General features: G+C 34.6%; 1 protein-coding gene across 2 annotated transcripts in view; it reads right to left on the bottom strand.

Moving 5' to 3' along the window:
• Positions 1–2,498: 2,498 nt before the first annotated feature.
• Positions 2,499–15,183, bottom strand: part of S1PR3 (sphingosine-1-phosphate receptor 3) — a 40,096-nt gene continuing 27,411 nt past the window's right edge. The window contains exons 2-4 of one of the 2 annotated variants that reach the window (XR_011964482.1): positions 7,950–10,279; positions 5,429–5,551; positions 2,499–2,727 (exon numbers count right to left, since the gene is read on the bottom strand). Coding sequence is in view for 1 of the 2 variants with exons in the window: in XM_072597397.1 (XP_072453498.1) it covers positions 8,988–10,121 (1,134 nt within the window). In the remaining variant the exon portion in view is untranslated. Of the gene's footprint in view, positions 2,728–5,428; positions 5,552–6,888; positions 10,280–15,183 lie in introns of those variants that run through there. The other variant, XM_072597397.1, reaches the window with a different exon arrangement.

The raw sequence follows: 15,183 nt of genomic DNA, 5'->3' as shown, positions 1-15,183 counted from the left end.
ATATTTTGTACTCAACTAAGTATGTTTTCTTCCCTTATTTCACCACATTTCACTAAAAATCTATAATCATTGTAGGATTATACTTAGTTTTTCTGGGTAAATTAATCTTGGCTATAAGTGTTTTTCCTTTGCTTTCTGGAATATGGTATTCCACGATTTCTTTTCCTTTATAGTGGTGGCTGCTAAATTGTGTGTGATCCCAAATGACACTTTGATACTTGACTTCTTTCTTTCTGACTGATTTCAGTATTTTTAATTAGATCTGGAAGCTCTTGATTTTGGCTATAATGTTCCATTTTAGGTTTTCTTTCATGAGGTAACTAAGCCCACCACCTCCCTTTCTACTTTGTGCTCTGGTTCTAAGAGATTTGAACAGTTTTCTTTTATTTCTTGAAACATGATTTCTAGGCTCTGTTTTTTTTTTTTTTTTTGTCATGGCTTTCAGGTACTCTAATAATTCTTTCACCTGTTTTCCAGGTCAGTTGTGTTTTGCTATGAGATGGATAGTTTACATGCTCTTCTATTTGTTTCAGACTTTTCCTTAATATTTATTATTGCCTCATGGAGTCCTTAGCTTCTATGTGATCATTATAATTTTCAAGGAGTTTGTTAGTTGGATAATATTTTGTATCTCTTGTGCCAGGCTTTCAACTCTCTTTTCAAGGATTTCTTTCATAACTCTCAGATTCCCTTTTCCCAAGCCCCATTTTTCCTGTGGCACTCGCATTTCATTGGTCAAAAAGTATTCAACTCTTAAAAAAAAACCTCTTGTTAATTTTTTCCAGAAATTCTAATTGAATTTTTCCCTAAGCTGTGTTTTCCTTTGAGACCTTGCTCATAGATGTTTTGGAGTCACTTCTGGTTTTTTGTCCTTGTCACCATAATGACTTTTCATGATAGGATTCTTTTTCCCCCAAATAATTTTTTCAGCCTACTTCTTGACTTTGGACTTCATGTTAGATCTAGAATCTGCACAATTCTGGAGGAAATATCTAGCTATTCCTGCTGCTACTTTTGGGGGAGTTTTGAAGGTTGCATTACTCTAGGATTTCATTGACAGATGAGACTGGGGACCTGTAAGTTATCAGTACTCCCAAAATGGTCTAATTTAGGGAAAAGTCTGATTGCTACTATACTAGACTAAGTTCTGCAAGTTCCACATCTGGGTTTGTCACTTAACAATAGACCCATGGGCTTGCCTCCTTTGGAGTTTCACTAGGAGCTACTGGACACAGCTGGAAAGTTCTGCTGTTTCAGAATGGTAAAAAAGGCTCTTACTGAGACCTCTGTCTACTCTTGGAGTCTGAGGCACCGAGCTACTCCTAGCTTCTGAATTTGTTCTTTGTTAAGTATGAAATGCTACACCCAAATTCAGGCTCTCTCTTCTGTCTACTATGGATCTAGGATTAGGAACTGATTGAGCAGTGTGAGAGGGCTGCCAGATGGTACCTATTTCTGAACTTATACAAGTGTAGGCATTTCAGTGCTGAATATGGGCCTTCTTCTTACCTTGTGTGCAAGCCTCTCTCTGTGCTTTCTTCATAGCATTCTTTTGATCAGACCCTGTCTTCAGTGTCTACAGATCACTCTGTCTTTCTCTCTATGCAGACCTAGGCTGAAAAAGTAACTCAATGTGATTGCTTTTTTTTCTTGAATTTCCTGACCAGTATTTGATCTGGTACATTTTCTAGATCTGTTTGGAAGAGTTGTTGGAATGGGGAGAAAATTTTTTCTTCTTGTTACTCTCCTATCTTGGCTCTATTGCAGTGTAAATTCACTTGAAGAGTGGTGCCTGGGTTTCAGCCTTTATAGAGTACAGTATGATATTTGGCAAATTCAAGTTGAAAGAGGGTCTGTAGAATCCATATTGTAGTTGGGGTTGTGAGTGTGAAAGCAGGATGATGGAAAGAGATATCAAGATGCTGTGACATTGTGAGTGGTGTCTCAGGAACTTTTGTGTCACATAGCAAGGCAAGTAGTAGACCATAAAGTAAGGTACAGTGGTGCTATTTGAAAATGAAAGAAGGACCTCTGCTCTCTCCCTGGATGAAGCATGCTTAAATGGATGCCAACATCCTGGTGCAAAGCCTTGTTCATCCCATGATAGTTATAGTTTCAGGAAAAAGCAAGGATATACAGAGAATGGAAGATAGAAAAAGAAAAGGGAAAAGGAGAAGGAATATGGAGTGGTGGTGTATAGTATTACATTGTGTATTTCTCAGTTGGATTGAAATTTGATGAACAAAGAGAAGGTCCAAACTATCATGCACTGGTTTTAATTGAGGGCTGATCTACATTTGTGCATTGGAAGCTAAATAAATATAAGTATTTAGGTATACCATACATATCTCCATATATAATTAGTAGTACAGATTAACTGATATTGTACATAATGAAAATGTAGTTGAAAGGTATAAGACAGGTGAGGAAGGGTGACTCAGGAGGTCCATACTTATAGAGATTTATACCATGGATAATCAGAACTAGGAAAATGAAAATAAGCAATTAATATTTTGTGCTTTATTTTCTAAATGAGCTTGACTTGATCAGAAAAAAGCAGCTGAAGGACAAAACCGAAATGGTAGAAATTTAACATTCAAAGGTTGCTTTTGGATTGAAGAGGAGCAAATTAGAGGATTTCTGTACTAACGTGCAACGAACATCATGTGGCACTAAGCAAACATTTGGAACTTCCATTTCCTCTCAATGACTGGAATCACAGACAACCTGGAACATAATCACAAGGTATCAGGTATAAGGGAGGGGAATTCAGTATCTTCCCCCCAACCCCAATATGTACACATCTCAGTTTATGTAGTTGCACATACTTTTAATGTGTAAAAAAGAAGAGTCTGTACTCTATGATCCCCAGGACAAAGTGTAAACCTTGGCTATCAATAGCAGCTTATATGTGAAAGTATGTGCATGTGTTTACATCTTTTTGGGGCAACTGCTTAAATTAAATTCTTACTCTTGTAACATTCTCCTTTCTACTCCAATCATCTCAGTCAAATTTAATTTTACCTTGTGTTCATTCTTTCACAGCCAAATTTCTTACTTTACTCCTTTCTTCTTAGTACTCCTAACTCTTCTTTTTCAGGTAGCCCAATCCCTTAGTTCTCTAGTAACAGCATGTCTACTAGTGTATAAGGCATTGTAATTTGAAATTCATAAGCTTTTCTACTTTAGAAATACTAGATTTCTATTTGCATTTCTTTTTTCCTCCCTGACATGCTTGAGATGGAACATATGTACTTAGAAATTTTATAGTCTTTTGTTCCTGCAGGGCAATTAGGTGACTGAGAATTATCTAGGAATGCAATTAGTTTTTGTTCTTCAAAAACGGTGAAAAATAACAAGGTTATTGGACAAATAATTTGTTGCCTTATGGAAAGGAATATCCATGACACCTATTTGTTGTGAGTAAAATGCTCTTATAACCTTGGATTTGAGATATAATTTGTTCAGCAAATGTCTTAGTAAATGGTTTTAGAAATAAATATGGTATTAATATTTAATGTTTTAAATTTACATTTGAAAGGAAAATTTGACATGAAGACATTTGCCAAAGCATTTTAGATGGCAAATTGTTTATGTTGATACATGAATGCTATGTGGAAGTAGTTTATTGTTTTCTCTTTAAATGTTATGAATAAAAATAATTATTGTGAAATTCTTTAATTCTTTAGCTTCTGTCACTTTTTATTCTTCTACTTTGATCTTGAAGCAGAATTGGCTTTTTAGAAAATCCATGAGCATAGTAAAAGTATAAAGTATAAAGCTTATTTGTGGGCTCCCAAATTGTATTTGCTTTATGAGGAATGATACACTTGATGATTATTTAACAATTATTTTGATGACCTGAGGTTACAGAAAAAAAGAGGGATTCATTGATGAAACAAATTCTTACTTACTACAACAGTTTCACTGAATACTTGATCAGAATGTCCTTGGTCTAATTCTTAATGACTTTACACATTACAGTTTTTATGTCATGATGGTAGAGTGGAATTTATAGTATGCCATTTTAAACATACCATTTATATAACAAAATTGTTGATACTGACAAATTTTTAGAGAATGTTTCACTTCTAATTACAATTTACTCTTAGAAAATACATCTTTAGTAGGATAGTGGTATTTCTGATTGTGTAGCAAGCCTTTAGTTATTCACCTTTAACCATGAAACATCTGAGTGTTTGAATTTTACAACTGTCAATAGAGACCTAAAATATGGTACTGATAATTCAACGCTAAGCTTTGCATAAAATGTGAAGCCTTGTTAAATTTCTTTGGAAGTCTACTCAGTGTTCATAACAACAATGGCTCAAAACCACTGATATTAAAAAAATGCTTCCTGAAATGTTTGAATATGTAGGTGAATTTACTGTATGACCATCGGCAATAAAGTGAATAACTAGTGAAACCTTTCTTTCAAATGGCTACTTTTATATTTCCTCTTAAAAGCTGTGTAGCCAAGATCTGATGTATTTTTTTCTTACAGTGTGATTTTTGGCCTTCTCCTTGTGCTGGGTGGCAATGTATCTATGTCTGTAAAAGATGGACTACGCATTGGTCAATTAATGCAACCTTAGAACAATTTCAGCCAGTTGCCTCATGGTGAAGTCACTTAGGTCTGCATAACACTATGCAAATCAGAACAAGAACAATATATTTGATTTGTGTAATTTGCATGGGGACCTTAATAACAGAAAAACTGATATTTCTAGTTTTCTTCTCCGTGGCACAGTCTTACAAATCAGCTAGGGCACATCCAACATTTAAATGATTCAGTCAAATTCACTCATACCCATGCGGTCATGATTATACTTGACTTCATTCTCTCATTTTTTTCCCCATAATAAGTAGCTAAACATTGATATACTTTAAAAAGACATATAAGACATGATTCCTGAGGATTGATAATGAATTATGCTGCCCACCTCTGGAAAGAAAGGTGATCAATTAAAAGTGCAGAAAGAGACATATGTTTTCGGACTGACTCAGTTAATGTGTAAGTTTATTTTGAGTTGACTCATTTTAAGAGCAGATGAGAACTGGAGGGGAATTTGAAGGAAGGGAGAGCTAGTGAGAGTGAAGCTAGAAAAAGAGAGAGTTATTAAAGCACTTAAAATGTATAAGAGAACAGAAGGATATTCAGAGAGGGTAGTACAACTTCAACACTAAGATCTTGAATTAATTATATAAATTAAAAGATACAAACTGCATGCAATAGAGAAAGAAAAGCTGTGGTGTTTACTGACTGTTACAGACTACCGTGTGATTGCTATATTGTATATCTCTCAATAAATAAATATTTAAAAATGAATAATAAGGAAAAATAATTACGGTATGTACCACAATACAGGGAAAAGAGAGCTAAATTTAGTCAGACAACCAGGGTTCAAATCCCAGCTTTGCTACTTACCAACTATGTGACCTTAAGCAGGTCATTTGTCTTGGCCTTAGTTTCCTCCTTTGTAAAATGAGGGGATTGAGCTCAATGACTTCTAGGGCTCCTTCCAACTCAAAATAAATTATCCTCTGAAATCTTAAAAAATTACCATTAAAGTTAATAGTTGGACTAGACAGCTTCTGATGTCCTTTCTAATTTTCAGAATTTGTGATTCTGTGACAAAACTTAAAGGATTCATCAGATTATGAACTTTACTCTATCTCCCAAGTTTTGTAGTTAAAAAACCCGAGGTCCAGAGAACTAAAATGATTGCTTCCAAATGAGATACAATGCTAGAAACTGTAAGGTCAAAATGCGGAGGAGGGGAGTCATCTCTCTCTCTCTCTCTGACCCTGCGGCCTTCTTCCACCAGTTAATTCCTCCTGCCACCTCCATTTTGAGGAACTCACAGTGGCCATCTTTCATTCTTGAGATTTTATTACTCTGCTTTACCCTTCCCTAGCATCATTTCCTCTGCTTTTCAGCTCCCTTTTGTGTACCATTTTTCTCCATTAGATGATAAATTCCTTGAGGGTAAGAACTGTCTCTTCTTGCTGGTATTTGTGTCTCCAGTGCTTAGCATGGTGCCTGTCACAGAGTTGATTTAATTAGAGCTCAGGTTTCTGGAGTTTGGCTCTCAGAGCAAACTCAGTGCTGTCCCTTCAGGTGAAAAAACAAGAAAAGGATCCAGGCTGTTTGATGAGGGCATTCTCAATAGCCTATGTTCCTACTCAGCATAAAGACTAAGAACAATTTTCAAGGGTTGGGAAATGGGGTTGCAAATTAATATAGACCTATTTCATGGAGGCAAAGGATCTTCACAAGTTTCTTTACTTTTAAAATAACAATTGGGCACTAATGAAAAAAGTATCAAAGACCAAGCTCTGATTTTTCAGTCTTTTGCCCATAGAACCTGCTTGAGATTTAGGAACAACATTTACAATTTTCAGAACTCTTGTGTGACTAAAACAAAAGCAAATTGCATTGAAAGTTGGGAGTACTGAACCAACCAGCTGTAAGTAAAGATAGTTTACTCATCTGTAAACTAGAAAGCTATTTTCTGATTGTGGTCATGGAAGATTGCCTAAAATGTCAGAGGAAGGGATCCCAAAATATTTATAAATCTGCTGAAGACATCAATTTGTTATGAACTCCTACCAGACTGCACAAGAGAGACCCTTGGTTTGAATGTAGATTGTTATCTCAATAAAGACTCACAGCCATCTCATTAATCAACTGAAAATAGATCAGTGAACTTTTTCACTCTCATTACATGTATTCATGCTTCTTTTCTGCTAGATATTCAATACTGAAAATATACATCATGGAATATTTAATTTCAGCAAATCCTTTATTTAGTGGGAATGTTTTGTCATTGAAAAAACCCCCTATATTTTATGGTTTAGAAAATAAATGTGAAAATGCCACTGGTACCCCCTTTACAAACAGGTCTTTATTTTCTAAGTAAAATTTTAAAAATCAGTTGCACTTAGGAAACATTTTGCTAATAAATACCTTATAAACCATGAATATGGAATTTTTTCACTTATAGTTAACTTTGAAGAGTTAATAGAATAAGCAAGAGTTACCACTTTAAAAAATTCTGAAGTTTGATGGGGAGAAAATGCAACTTAATGGATATGAAATGCTGGCTTTGTATCAAAGATAACAAGTTTAAGTTAAGACACATAAGACCATGACATGGCTGTGTAACCCCAGGCTTCTCACTTAGAATCTTATCCTCCCTCCCAGCCACGTCTCTAAGACAGGTGAGTTGCTGTTCTTACATGGAGAGTATTTCCACACTGGAACCACAAATCACAGTATGCCAACCATGTCTTCTTCCCCAACCCCCCCCCCCCCCAAATCCCTGTAAGACATTAACTCTAACTGTATACTATTATGACCTACTGAATGTATATTCAGTATTTTATTTTTCTTTTTACATGGAAAATCACTGAGAAGTAATGAAAACATTTTAAAAAAGAATTCCTTTATAAGGCAAACAGACATATGGTTCAACATATCAAAAATAACAATTACCTCTTGGTAAAACACACACCTTTAATACATGTAGAAACTGTCAAGTCACATTTTTAAACCTGACATTAGATTAGACAACAGTTATTTGTGGCTATTATACTTTGCTATGGAAGTTTGATCAGTCATACATATTAAATTTTATCTACCTTGATAATAGTGAGTGCTGAGATATCATATTGTCTTAGTGGTTTTCAGATATGGAATTGTCTGCCCTCATGTTCTTAGCATCTAGCTCCATTCTATTCTAAGATGATCTGGCAAAGGGGCATGGGAAGTATACAGACTGGTTTATACCTGTCTCTATCCTGATTTCAGAACTCTTAGATTGGAGTTTGGATGTGTTCCTAGGCAGCCTTTGTGAATTGTGGATTTACCTGGATCTCTAGGTTTGCCCTAGAGAGGACATTATGCCCTAAAATAATCACAGAACCATATAATGTTCTTCACGTACCTTCCAGCAGGGGGGTCAGGGGTTCCTGACAAAGACAATATGACCAGTTCCATTCCAGGCTTAGGCTTGACCAAAGTAGGAGATAAGCTATTATTTACATAGCAATACAAGGTTACAAAGAGCTTTACAAATGTCATCTCATTGGATCCTCACAACAACCTTGGGAGGTAGGTGCCATTATTATCCCCATTTTACAGATGAGGAAATTGAGTCACGTAGAGATTGCGATGTTCCCAGGGTCACACAGCTAGTATCTGAGGCTGAATTTGAACAGTTGATCCTGACTCTAGATCCAGAGCTCTATTTCCTGTGCCGCCCATCCTCCACATGGGGTCTGAGAGACCAGGCAAACAGATCCTTTATTTGATAAATACTAATTGCTGGCACTTTATTAGCTGGGACTTGCCAACGAAGTTTACAATTGTTTCTTCCTATATAGTCATGCATATTATTTAAACTGGCAATATTCTTGTATGGCCTGCTAGATAACAAACACTATGTGCTACCATATTATATGTATCATAATGTAGACTTTTGTAATGTAATTGCTATTTAACATATTAATGTACAAATATAAGCAGTTATACTTTATGAAATAAGTGTAGTATGATGTTATCCAAACAATAGCCAGAGGCAAACCAAGAAACACACCATATATTATGTGATTCAACGAGGTTGTCCCCGGATGATAATAAACAGTGCAGTGTGGCATATACAGTATGGTTTCCACTGTTGTCTGCAGTGCTTATTAAAGTTGGAAGAACCTTGAGGTTGATGCCAATGCTGACATTGACTAAATCTGACTAGACTGTCAATAGTAGATAATCTACTCCTTAACATACATACACCCATAGCTTATAGACTTTGGGTATAGTAAAGCAAATCTTCCTGAGTCATAACTTTCAAAGAAATGAAATTGAAGAGATTCATGCAATAAATAGAAACTTAATCAAATAGCTGGATAGTGTTTCCCTCTTTAATTTAAGTCTGCAGAAATTGGAGAAGGTTTCTCTTTGCTCTTTTCTCAAAGCAGGTGCTTCACTGGCAAAAAATCCCATTGTATAGAGATTCAGTCTTTTTGATGATGCTCGAGGAGGCATTGATTTGTGGGAAGTCTTCCCTTGGCTTTGCTATGTTGTTAGCACTGTTACTGCTGCACGATTTACTTCGACTTTGATCCAGACCTGGTGGGATGGGCAAAGACCGAGCCACTTTGTTTCTCACCAGGCAGTTGCAAACAAGGTTAAAGAAAGTTTGCCGCATTTCTTTGCTGGCCAGGGTGTAGATGACAGGATTCATGGCAGAGTTGAGAACAGCTAAGGCAACGAACCATGGTGCCTTATAGAGAATGGCACACTCTTTAACTTTGCAGGAAACATCAATAAGGAAGAGGATAAATAGTGGAGACCAACAGGCAATAAAAATGCTGACCACAATCACCACTGTCCGAAGCAGTGCCATGGACCTTTCTGAGTTGTTGTGATTGGTGACCCTGCGGCTGCTGGACTTCACCAAGATGTAAATGCGTGCGTAAAGAATCACAATTGTCACAAGAATGGTTATGAAGATACTAATGCAAAACGCAATATATTTCTTGGAATAGAGGGGCAAAATTGTAGAGCAGTCAGGGAGGTTGTCAAGACAGTTCCAACCCAGGATGGGTAAGGCACCGAGGGAAAAGGAAATCAGCCAGCACATGCCAATGAGGAGAAATACTCGGTACTTCTTATTGGCATCATAAGGCCTCATTTTAATCATAGTCAGGTGTCTTTCAATGGCTATGGCTAATAAGCTACAAGTGGAAGCACTGAGTGCAATAAACATGCTGCCTTCCCGCAGAAACCAGACTGTTAATGACAAGCTCAAGGTTTTCTTTCCAGACATGAGGATGTTCACTTTGTAAGCTATGCCAGCCAACAAGTCACAGAGAGCAAGGTTACCAATGAAAAAGTACATGCGGTTGTGAAATTTGTTGTTTTTCCAAATGGCAATCAAAACCATGAAGTTCTCCAGGACAATGAAACTACAGATGACTAGGAAAATAGCATCTGTCAGCTCATTACCTTCATTATCTTTTAATCTCTCTTGCAGTTTTCCTACATAGTTGTAATGAAGCGACACAGTCCCATTTTCATGGAAGGAATTATTGAGTGGAGGAGGGGCATTTGCCATTGCTTTGATTCAAGTACTTTTTTAGAGACTATACACACAGTAGGGAGCTTATGTAACATTCCCCAAGATGTACACTTTCTTCAAACCAAATCAATAGTAGCTCTAGCTTCAGTAATTGTTGTGGCTCAAATTTCAGCAGTGCCGGTAAAACCAGGACCCTATAAAAAAGGAGAAAACTACAAATGAAATTTTAAAAAACACATGTCACTAAGGAACCGCAAGTTGTACATGTGGGTACTCAAGTTTAGAAAAATGGAAATTTATCGGTCATTTAAAGGTTTCTAAAAACACATATACCAATCTGGGAGAATTATATAGCTTTGGGGATGAAAACTGTGTGAGGGAAGGCAAGGTAAAGGCTTAGGTAGTATTGCTTTCATCTGAAATTGCTCTCCTTACGAACTAATTATTCTTAGAGTGAAGCACGCAGGGGAAAAATGGAGATTGAGGCAAAATTCACAAAGACACTAACAGAAATTAGATAAAGAGGGATTTTGTTTAATATTTCAAAGTTTTAATCCCACTGAGGAACACCAAGAGAATAAAAAGGGAACACATAAAGGTATAGCTTATGAATCAGAAAATAAATTCAGAATTATACTTGAAGGGAAGAGAAGCAATGAGCACAAAGCAATGGAACACATCTTTTAAAAGAGTGTAGTAAAAGAAGTAATTAAAAACAAGAAAGAGGTTGGAAGAGTAGAGAACATTTTGGACTAGTCACTTAGCTTGATGAGGAAAGGGGAAGAAATATATAAACAAAATAAAGAGAAACCTATAACTTAGATAAATTCAAAGAGTTTTGAATAGGATAAACAAATGGAAGCAAGGGAGGAAGAGAGTGTTAAAGATGCATCTCTGAGTAGTATAAGCAAAATTAATTGCAAGGACAAAATACAAAAGAAATAAATGTACAATAAAAACAATAGTAATAACTTTAGATGTGAATGGTTTAAACAACCTATGAAAAAGTGTAATTGAATTGGCACCATAAAAAAAAAGTGTAATTGAATGACTTAGAAGGTCCAACAATGTTTTATATACAAAAAATACATGTAAAAACAAATATACACATGTAGAATGCAAATGAGAAGCTGGAACAAAATTTACTATGACTAAGAATAAAACAAAAGGCAGAAGTTACAAGCATGCTATCAGACACAACAAAAAATTAAAGTCCCCATTGTAACATGAGATAAATAGAGAAGCTATGCCATAGTTCAAGGAACCATAGACAATGAATCAATATCAATACTAAGCTTACTTACATGTATTAACTGACAATAAATTTGTAAAAGACGAGTTAAATGAATGAAAAAAAGATATACAAATAATTGTAGGAATCTTTAGTCTTTTCTCAAAGCTAGACAAATGTAACAGAAAGACAAACAAAAAGGAAAGTATTGAGCTAAACAAACTCTTGGAGAATTTAAACTTAAAAGACAAGTAATATATCATGTTTTTCAGTATGGCATGGTACCTTTATAAAAATAAACAATGTTTTAAAGCACGGAGAGATTATAAATATAAAAGAAACAGATACTTTATAGACCACAATGAAATAATATAGTAATTAATATTAGAAACACATACAAAAGAATAACTAAATGAAAGCTGAATAATGAGTGGGTCAAAGTACAAAATATAGAAACAATTAATAACTATTTGAGAGAGAATGATAATGATGAGACTATGTTCTAAAATTTCTGGATGCAACTAAAGCAGTCTTTAGGGATAAAATCATATTTTTGAGAACACTCATTAAAATATAGAAAAGGGAGGATTAATGAACTGAAATTTTAAAAATCAACAAGTAAATTCAAATTAAGAATAAAATGTTTTTAATTATCAGAGAAATAAATTAAAAATTAAACTGTAGTAAAAAAATCAAGTCTATGGTTAAATTGATTAAAATAGTTAAATTAATTAAAAGAAGAGGAATAAATTTACATCATACAAAAAAGAACACAGTGAAATAACATAGAGAAAAAGATGAATTACCAGAACCTACTTTATTCAATTATATGTCAACAAAATTAAAAATATTTCTAAACGTAGGAGTACCTACAAAAATATAAAATGACCTGGTTAACAGAGCATTAAATGTATATTGATTTTAAACAATCCACTTGCAGAAAATAAAAGAACTAGTAGTGAAACTGTCACCTTCGATCCAGGTGTATTTACAAGTGAAATTATATATGTTCATTTTTATGTCTAAAGGTAACCATCTCTAGGGTAAGGTGGGGAGGGAGGGAGGAAAAACGTTTACAAGATAAATTTATTATATATTTACAAAGAATAGCAAGTTACACTTAATAGCTTTGCAGTTTTATGTGCAATCATCTTTTTATTATTCTACTATGTTATGGAAATGCTTCATCTTATTAATTAAAATAAAATAATTAAAAATAAAAAACAATATACTATACAAGCTATCCTCAAAAACAAGAAACACTTTATTAAGCACACATTATCAGATAAATGCAATCTTAATATTTAAATTAGTCCAGGATAAAGCAAAGAATAAATCTGTAGATCAATATCATTAATGAATCAATTTTAAAAGGTGGTACAATGAATAGAGCATAAGTACTTGTAGTTATGAAGACTTGACTGAGCTTGAATCCTTCTTCAGACATTATTAGCTGCCTCACTCTGGGCATGTCGCTTAACCTCTCTCATTCTCAGTTTTCTAAAATGTAAAATGAGGATAATAATACCACCTATCTCACAGGGTTGTTGTAAATTTCAAATGAGGTATCAAATCTTAAAGTGCTATATAAGTACTCTTAATGATAATTTTGAAATCTTGACAAAAGAAAATAGCAAGATTTTAAAAAAGTTATTCATTGTTCTAAAGTTAAATTTATACCAGATATGGAAAGATGGCATAACCACAGATAGAATTAGGGAAATGTTCATCATATAAAAAGGATCTAAAGTCACATGATTATATCAATAGAAGGAAAAAAAGACCTCTGATAAAGAAAAATTTGTACTTATGATAAAACTTCCACACAGCATAGATACAGAATAATTTGTTAATATGATAAAATTATGTATCTAAAAAGAAAATCTTTCTTTGTTTTCATTTGACATGTTCCTAGATATGTTTGCAACACAAGAACATGAGAAAGGAAATTAAAGAAATAAATATAGGTAAAGACAAAAAGAAAAATTACCTCTATTTTCCAATGACATAATTCCAATGATGGTTTACATTACTAAAAAACGAAACCCAACAAAACAAAATCCAATGAATCATCCAAAAGACCAATTCAGAAATTTAATATCTTCAGCAAAGTGATAGGTAGCAAAATAAACATGAAAAAATCAGTAGCATTTCTATTTACCAATAACAAAATCCACAAGGAAATATAGAAAGAGAATTAATATGCAAAATAAATATAAAATGCATAAAATATATGAATCAATCTACCAAGTCTTAACTTGAGAATAGAATAGATATGATAAGTATTTTTAAAGAATTTAAGAATGGCTTAAATAACTGGAAGGATATTCATTGCTAATTGTTGTACCACATCATTATGTTAAAAAATTACCATTCTTCCAGATTTAGTGATATATTATTTAAACTAACACTGAGATAATTTATAAAGTTACTCTAAACAATTCATTTGGAGTCAAAAAAGGGCTAGAATTTCAAGAGAAATAAAGAAAAATGTAGGAGCAAAAGAGGAACAATGTCTTCCTTCCTGTACATGTCAAAGTGTGTGAAAAAAAGTAGTCATCAAATCTTCTTGGAGTTGATTTAAAAACAGAAAAGTAGACCCATGGAATGGTCTACTAGATTGAGATAGATTAGAAACTCAAGAATCAAATTGTTAGACATATTGAAATGGATGTATATTAAACATTTAAAACTCAACATGACTTAACACTGAACTGATAATCCTCATCCTCTGAGATAATTGCAACTTTTGGCACTCTTGATCTTCTTGATTCTCTTTTATCTCTAAGTTTTTGGAACAATTCTCTCTACTGGTTCTCCTTCTACCTATCTAATGCATCTCAGTTTTTTTTTTTTGGATCTTTCTCTGTCACACCTGCTAATCATGGCTGTCCCACAGGGTTTTCTTCTCCTTCTATGCTATATGACTTAGTGATCTCCTCAGTTTCCATGGATTCAATTATCATCATATCTTTGATGACGATTCATAAATCTACTTATCCAGCCTTAATCTCTATGCTTACCTCCAGTCTCATATAGTCAATTGCTTATTAGACATCTTATACTCAACATGTCTAAAACTGAGCTCCCAGTCTTTCAATTCAAAACCTCAGTTTCCAAACTTCACTATTAGTGTTGAGGGTCCCACTGTCTTTCTAGTTCCCCAGGCTCACAACCTCAGTGTCATCTTCAACTCTTCATTTTCCACACCCAATTTATTGCCAAGGTCTGGCAATTTTTCTATTGCAAATACAGACACCACCCTGGTGCAGTCCCTCATCTCCTTATGCCTGGACTATCGCAATAGCATGTGTGGCATCTCTGTCTGCCGTGAGTCTCTTCCTATTTCAGTTCATCCTCTGCTCAGCTGCCAAAATGATTTTCATGAAACACAGGTCTTATCATGCCACCTTCCTACTCAATAAACACTACTGGTTTAGTATTACTTCCAGGAACAAATATAAAATCCTGTTTCGCGTTCAAAGCCCTTTATAGCCAATCCCATCCTCCCTACATTTCCAGTTTTCTTATAGTTTACACTACCTCCACCCCTCCAATATACTCTTCCATCCAGTGACACCAGCTTTCTGTTTCTTGACCAAGACTATCTCCTGACTGGCATTTTCACTGACTGTACCCCATCCATAGAATACTCTCCCTCTGGATCTCTACCTCTTGGCTTCTTTCAAGTCCCAGCTAAAATCTCATTTTCCTCCAGAAGTCTTTCCCAATCCTTCTTAATTCTAGTGCTTTCCTTTTGTTGATTATTTCCCATTTATGCTATATGTAGTTTGTTTGTACATTGTTGCTTGCATATTGTATATTTTATATCGTATATTGTCTCCCTCATTAAAATGTGAACTCTTT

The sequence above is a fragment of the Notamacropus eugenii genome, chromosome 3 (genome assembly GCF_028372415.1).
Source record: "Notamacropus eugenii isolate mMacEug1 chromosome 3, mMacEug1.pri_v2, whole genome shotgun sequence".
Lineage (NCBI taxonomy): Eukaryota > Metazoa > Chordata > Mammalia > Diprotodontia > Macropodidae > Notamacropus > Notamacropus eugenii.
The sequence above is the reverse complement of the archived record's forward strand: the minus strand, read 5'-3'. Positions and strand labels throughout refer to the sequence as shown.